Source organism: Barbus barbus, assembly GCF_936440315.1.
Source record: "Barbus barbus genome assembly, chromosome: 4".
NCBI lineage: Eukaryota > Metazoa > Chordata > Actinopteri > Cypriniformes > Cyprinidae > Barbus > Barbus barbus.
This window is the reverse complement of record NC_136732.1, coordinates 12880792-12888807: the sequence shown is the minus strand read 5'-3', so window position 1 is coordinate 12888807 and position 8016 is coordinate 12880792. Positions and strand designations below refer to the sequence as shown.

The 8016-nt window shown below is 38.2% G+C and overlaps 1 protein-coding gene across 1 annotated transcript; it reads left to right on the top strand.

Moving 5' to 3' along the window:
- Positions 1-3411: 3411 nt before the first annotated feature.
- LOC306861581 (sphingosine 1-phosphate receptor 1-like) lies at positions 3412-7299 on the top strand. Its single transcript, XM_079403945.1, has 2 exons — positions 3412-3544; positions 4825-7299. Exon 2 carries the CDS (start codon positions 5049-5051, stop codon positions 6240-6242), a length of 1194 nt encoding a protein of 397 aa, XP_079260071.1. The 5' UTR covers positions 3412-3544; positions 4825-5048; the 3' UTR covers positions 6243-7299.
- Positions 7300-8016: the final 717 nt, after the last annotated feature.

Sequence of the window (8016 nt, the reverse complement as noted above, 5' to 3'; positions counted from 1 at the left end):
GGAGATTCAGGCTGTACTCTAGAAAGCTGCAAACAGCAAAAACGACAGACTAAATCAATATATTTCCATGTACAGGGTTCGTGTTTGTGCATTATTGTCAGTCAAACAGAATCCCACCACCAGACGACGGTTGAGGGTCACGATAGGGGCCAATTGGAATAACAAAGGACCCATCATTCAAAGTTTGTTGTGGCTGTGATAGGCTCACTGTGTTTAACCAGCATTCTGGCCAAAGGCTGTTTACTGAACACAACATGGTTGAGTCACTTCAGAGACAACAGGGCCTCAAACGAGCCCCCAAAGAGCGCAAAACAACAAGCAATGGAATAAAAACTAATCCAAGATTTTCTTTTAAATAACAACATGCCAATGTTAATCTCTGTTCTTCTGAGACACCACTGAAACTCATTTTTAAACAAATAAAGATAATACAAACTTTCATTTCATCATTTCAACCATTTCCATTCCATTTGGAACTTTTCAAATTCAATCTAAACATTCAAATGTCTCAGGCAGATATTTATTAGTTTAAAAACACTCAATTTAAGTTATGTTCACAAAAAAATAAATAGAGCAGGTCTGTCATTATTTCTGGTAGCTAAGGCTTTTAGACAGTTGGTCAGGGTCAAACCCACCCCCTCATAGGACACAGGAAGTCTCATGACCTCATAGGTCCAGCCTTTCCACCAAGCCAGGGATAACAAAGCACGAATATAACTTCTATTCTGAACTGTCAATGCTGAACTCTCTCGAACCTTAGGAAACACTTATTTTATTATAAGGAAACACAATTTTTTTTATTGAAACTTTCATAAGCATTGACTACATGCAGATGAAACCACAGTGCTGTTCTTCTGAATTGTCAAAGATGTAAAATGCTTCTAAGATATTAATGCTGAAGTTGGAAAATGATACGGGATGAGTCAGCACTCCGCGGCTGGAATAATGGATTTATTTAATGGTCATCTAAATATTTGTTGGTTTGACGCAAGTTCAGTAATTCCAGTGGCCAGTGAGACTCTTTGTGTGACAACACAGTGAATTTAATTACTGAAATTTAATTGCATTTTCCCACACCACCATAGCAGCATTTAGCTAAGGGAGTGTCTTCCCATCACTCTCAACCACAAATAACAACAGTAAAATGAATTGAAAGAGAAGGCTGAGCTGTGTATTCAGCTAATGCGATTTCGCCAGAGAGAATACAGTTCAAATTGATTGATTTGGCAAAAGCTTTGTGATCTCTGACAGTTCATTTGGATCATTTGGGTTAAAACCGTGATTTCAAGCTTTTTAACACTTTACTGATGACTTGAATACTTAATTGATTACATTTCAGTCAATTGAATAAGAGAGTCGTCACAGCGGTAAAGAACTGAATGGCCCATTGAGGTCCATGACAATGCTTGAGTGATGAATAAAGACAATAGAAAACACAACAAACAAGATTATATATGTAGTTTAACTATAGTGTAGCAGTTTCACCATACACTAAAAAAAATTGGTGCACACACAATTTTCACTCAGATGAAACTCAGACTAGCCAACAAACAATCACTAAGAACAGGAAATTGCAAATACATTGCATTAAACATGAAATTTTGAAGTGCAATGGCTAAAATAGTATTTTCTTGTAAAACTTACTCTAATCTTTGTTTTATTTTACAGTGTAGTTGAATCTAACAGCATTCGTGAGGGATTAAAAAATTACATTCAGCTTGATTTTAATTAATTTATTATTAGTAGTATTATTTGGGGGGGGGGGGGGGGGGGGGGTTAATAAAGCAAACATTTTAAAAAAGTTTTTAAAACCTTTAATACCTTTTTAAAATATTAAAAACCTTTTTAATATTTTGAAACAAATGGTTTTGGAGTTATGTGTAATGCATTGGTAGCCTCAAAGGGAAATGCCATTGGTGAAATGACCACTGTATGGAATTGCACCTATACATCTTCTCGGGAACTATCACATCTGTATCACAGGAGCACCAGACATACAAGTGTCTGAAACAAGAGCCAAGAATCAGGGTGAGCCAGCAGTCTCTGTGGGGAGTATCAGAGTAGAGTGCTTGATTATCAGGCCTTTGTGTGTAAATGTAGGTAACATGCTGAGCCCAAGATATCCAGACACAGCAGGAGCGATGAGTCTGTCTGCTGGCTGGAGCTTCTCGTGAGGAGGTGGAGCCCCTCTGATATTGCCATTAGGCTAGCCTGAGGTCAAGAAGCAGGAAAGACTGATAAAGCAACTCTTCGTTCACTTCTGGCACCCTGGCCACCCACTGGAAAGCAGCAGAATGTGCAGAGCACTGAAAATGTGGGCCCTCGTTGCCCTGTGAACAGGTGAACAAGACAGACCTCTCCCATGTGCTTAACATCTGCCAGTAAAAATGAAAGCATGCAATGCTCGGTACTTTTTCCTATTTCGTGTCATAGAGTGAAGAATCCATCTTCCATATGTTTTCAAGATCTCATAGTTGCATAATACCAACTTTAAGTGGTCATTTTTTTTAAAACGAAAGTATTCTGTACCACGTTCAGACCGGGAACACGGTGTTCCTCTGGAGTGCTTTTTTCGGCACGGCCCAGGGTGACCTCATAGGTGTTTCTCAAGGAAATCCCTCTCCCTTCGAGGTACAATGACAGAGTTTCCTGTTTAAGAAAGCAGGATCCGGCTTCTGACTTACACTCTTCGCTGCCTTATGTAATTCCAATGCAATTCCAAGACTGCTCATGTTTTACGTACTTGTGCATCACATATGGAAAATAAGCAGGGTTATTTATGTAGTCATACTTGTTTATGCGCCTGTTTGCACGTCAGAATGAAGAGAATACTGTAGAGGACAATAAGCCTCAAAAACATCCTGCATTACAATTATGAGTCTTGTGTGCGAGTATAAGGATGAGAAACGGTAATTTTTTTAAAATAAAAAATAAATGTTAACTATTAGCAGCAAATAAGTGAGGATGCAAGTCTCACCAAAAGAAAAAAAAAAATCTTTGAACTGTAATCTAAAAAAAGGCAATGTTTAAAAAATGTCAAGTGGTCAAGCAAAAAGTACAAATACTTAAATCTTGAAATATTATTTTCAATAAAGATTTCAAATCTGTTTTTCACAGTAAAACCTTTTCACATATTTTTTTGTTTGGTTTCTTAACTTAAGCCCCACAAAGATATCAAAATGCTTCTAACCCACACAAAGAAAAAGGAAAAGTTCTTTACATAAGATGTAGGCTATACTGACTGAGTGTGTATTTTTATGCAACTTAATAGATCTGAACATCACGTCATTGACCTACATATATAATGTCAAAGTAGCCTACCTTCAGGTTAGCAAAGCAATTCATTGCCCATAAGTGCTGCATCAGCAGAAGAGAGAGAAGGCGAATGCCAAGACCAGCCCACTTCAGGACGAGTCTCCATCCAGGTTCAGCTCAGCTCAGCTGCCGGCCGGAGCACTTGTCAGTTGTACGCAGGACATGGGGGAGAAGAGATAGTGGAGCATTTGTCACTTCCAGGCACAGTTCAGTGTTTCCAACATAAACGGTAAGCTGCGCTTATTTACAGGAATGAGCGAGGTTACATTTGAATGCAGGCTATATTAAAGTCAGTGTAGGAGAACTGAGGGTGCAGTATGCAAACTAGCATGGTTTTGCATGAATGCGGACTTTTCGTTCAGCCACTGATCAAAGTTTGGTTCGACCACTTCGTAGTTTATAAAATGATTAACATTTGTCTTAACTCAGCCTGTGCGCACGAGGAAAACGATGCTCTGCTCGCGATACGCGCAACTCTTTCGTGAATATTTACCGACATAATTATGCAGAAAATGTCTGCGTCGTGTGATCATCCAACTACGCTGTAAACCTGCTAATAATGCTTAATAAACCGCTGAAAAATGTAAAAACGCTGAAGTAAACCTCTTAATTTGATACCTACGATTGTCTTATAGGCAACTGTAAATATTTTATATTGCAATAAACGAGACATGGAAATGTTTTTTTATATAGATAAAAGTGACAATCTACGAAGGAAATGTGTATTTAACAAGGTATTAGGCTAGTATTTTTTTTACAGTAACTGCAATACTAAACTAATATTTTACCTGTAAAATCTCTATATTATCAGTAGGCCAACTTTTTACACTGGCAAACAATTTTAATAGTTCAAATAGGCTGGTATATTAACATAGTATAATTTCATGTCTGTATAATATACTTTATAATACTCTGTTACTGTATTATTTTTATTGTAAAGGTTTTGACAGCAACAGTTACTAGTTTTTTTGTTACAGCACTGTATATTTTTACAGTGTACTGACTAATTCTACTACTGATACTCACACACCGTTTACTTTATTACAACGTTTTTTCCTTAAAATGTAGAATCGTAATTAAATACATCTGGAATAAAATGTCCATTCTTTTAGATAAATTTGGCAGGTACAGCTGTTTGTTTTGTTTGATTTATTTTTTACAGTACTGTATGTTTTACAGTGTACTGAAACATAATACACTAATACTAATACACAAACAAATTTTACTACATTTATTCCTTTGTTTTCTCAGCATTCCCAATTAAATGCAGTCTTTTAAAACGTCTATTTGTTTAGATAAAAATAGTTTACTACGTCTACACTGAAATAAAATATTGACAATGAAAGAATAATTAAACAATTGAAACAGAACATGATAAATGCTAAATATTCAATTCTTAAAAAAAAAAAAAAAGGTTCATTTTTCTAAATTTAATTTTATATATTTTGTTTGTCATTAAAATATGTTTACCATAATTATTTAACATTATTTTCTAATGCTTTATTTCAGTTCCCTCTGGTGGCCTTTGAGGATATAGCACAGCTGTGATTTGAGCATCAAGAAGGAAAGAAGTGAAAATTTCAACACAAATGAGCCTACAACACAAGGATTTATTGCTACTATGTTAAATCCTCCTGAGAGTTGTTTTATGTGCTTTCCTGGAACATGGCAATAAGAGGGACTACAGAGATCCTTAAGAAACGTCTTTAAGCACAGCAAAAGAAACAGGAAGAATGGAAGCTTCATACGCTGCTAGCGCCGCCGTTGCTCCAACTCTGCCACCGATCATCTCGTCTCCAGGTTACCTGCTCAGAATGTTTCGGGAGTATCAAAGCAATGCCGTCATCATGGACCATTATAACTTCACCGGAAAGCTAAAAGAGAACCGGGACGGACTGAAACCCGAGGCCATTGTGTTTCTCATCATCTGTCTTCTCATTGTGGTGGAAAATGCCATTGTTTTGGTGGCAATATGGAAGAACAAAAAATTCCACGTGCCCATGTACTACTTACTGGGCAGCTTGACGCTCTCCGATTTGCTTGCAGGCTTCACCTACATGGTGAACATCGTGACTTCGGGTGCAAACACTCTCAAAATGACTCCAGTGCTGTGGTTTCTTCGAGAAGGCGGCGTGTTTATCACGCTTTCTGCGTCTGTCATCAGTCTCCTCGCTATAGCCATCGAGCGGCACGTCACAATGGTCCGGATGAAGCCGTATCAAGGGGCCAAGCGAGGCCGAATGTTCGGTTTGATTGGTGCAAGTTGGGTTCTTTCGGTGCTCCTTGGCATTCTCCCAATCATGGGCTGGAATTGCATTGGACATCTGGACGAATGCTCCACCGTCTTGCCTCTTTATGCCAAGAGCTTCATCCTCTTCTGCATTACCGTGTTCACCCTGGTCCTGATGTCCATCGTGGTGCTCTACGTGCGCATCTTCCGCATTGTGAAGTCCAACACCCAGCGGTTAGGCTGCGGTCCTCAGCGCAAAGGTCTGGCCAGGAAGTCCCAGAAGTATCTTGCTCTGCTGAAGACGGTCACCATCGTTCTCGGGGTCTTCATCGCCTGCTGGTTGCCTCTCTTTGTGCTCCTTCTGCTGGACTTCTGCTGCCCTGCTCAAAGCTGCAAGGTGCTGTACAAGGCGGACTACTTCCTGGGTATCGCCATGATCAACTCGCTCCTAAACCCCATCATTTACACCCTAACTAGTAAAGACATGCGGAGAGCCATTCTGAGACTAGTCTGCAGCTACTGTCTGATATCAAAAGATGGACAGGTGAAGAAGTTTGGCATGCCTTTCCTGGACTGTAGCACCAGTAAGGTTGAAGTGCCGTCACACAGGCTGGAGGGCTTGGAAACGACGGTCTCCTCTGGGAACTTCTCACCATCCACGATTAAAGCTATTTACCCGAGGATAATGAAGAGCTGAGGAAGAACAATGCATTAAGTTCAAATTGACAATGCAGCCTTAATGGACAGTTCGACTTCTGGTTCAGGTTTAATATTTATAAAACTGACAAATGGACAGGTGCTTAGAAATGAATTCAGGAGACGCTGGATGAGATGGAACTCATAAATGTTATGTTTTGGACTTCAGAGTAGAAGACTTGGTTTCCTCCACATGCATTAAAGCAAACCACGGAGGCTACCAGAGAGCGTGGTAGACCAGACAAGTGGATTTTTTTTTTTACTGTGATAAACACCAGTGTTTAAAATGGATTGTCTGTGGTTCAGACTTACAATACAAGAGCTACTGTGCCCTTTTAAAAATAGGATTTTAAACAGCAAACAAAAAGCAGTTATACAACTGAACTGAGCAAATGTGACGCATTGGGCAAATATGCTTTGAAAAGAACTCTTCAGATGTTATATGAGACTCGTGTGAGCATTTTCAAAAATAATGAGCTTGTGTAGAGACTCATTTTCACCTCCAGTCCAAATAGCAGTTGAAATGTTCAGAGACTTTGTGGTGAAAAGACGCAAAGAAAATGACGGGTTGATGCCTCCACACACAAGCATGTTAGTCCTCGGGCATTTTAAGAGTACATATGCACGCAAATAAAAACTACAAGGCAAGTGACTATTTTTAATTTGTAAGATGTTTCCTCTTATAATGGTATTTTTGGGAAATACTGTTTTCATGTTAAAGCTCCCCTTAAAAATGTAAGTATGCTATACTTTTCTATATTTGCTTATACAGGAAATATAGTTTCAATGAGGTGGCACAAGCTATATAAATATTGTATATTTTATAAATATTGTAACAGTTTTTATGTTGTTGCATGGAATGGCATCATTTATGTGTAGCAGTCTGCAGTGATAAAAACAGCACTGACATTCAAGCAATATTGCATTTCTGTAAAACGGTCTGTGTACTGAAAATTATGCATTCATATGTGTTTAAATGTATTTTGTTGATCCTAAATTATGAGCCTTAAAAACAAATCTTTTATAAGTGCATTAATTAAAAGTGTTTTCTTGAATGTTTGCTGTTTGTTTTTGTTTAGTCCCGTATTTTTCGCAAAAGTGAGTTATTTTGCACTATATAGATTAGTTTGCTTCTATAGATTACATTTAAGCACTGCCCATCGTTTCCCATGAAAAATAAAATAGAGGGTGAAACAAATATACATATGTAGGTGTATGTAAATACATACATTTTGCTCAGATGCAATGGAAAACCCATCCACTGTTAGGTTCAGAGCAGATTTTTCTGGAAAGTTGCATTAAGTTATAAATCAGCGAATGGTCTAAATGGACCATTTTAATCTAAATGTTTAAAGTGCATATAAGAATTCTCTCACAGTGAGTCTAGCTGATTTCCAGTTGCCTCAATCACACTCACACCACATGTTAACCAAGCATAAACTAAACGATATTGTGGTTTTGTCTTTTTACACGAGTTTCACAGAGAATTTTCTCACTGTTCTCTTTGCAAAAAACCCCTACAAAAAAAAAAAAGGTCATAAGCTCGTGCCAGTCCGGATGTTTATCGAAGCTGAAAAGGCATGTGTCTGCACCTCAAGGGCATGATGTGACTCATTTCTGAAGTTAACGAGCAAAGGTTAAATTGGTCACGCAAACAGAGTAAGATGACTAGGCTTTTGAAAGAATACCCATCCATATGCACTGACAGATATTAAACTTGCCAAAGTATTGAAATGAGAAATAGTGAAAGTAGTGTAGTGAAAGTACTGAAAGAA

Bases quoted from the DNA above. Each gene is read 5' to 3' on its own strand.
- LOC306861581 (XM_079403945.1), top strand. From the start codon at position 5,049: ATGGAAGCTTCATACGCTGCTAGCGCCGCCGTTGCTCCAACTCTGCCA.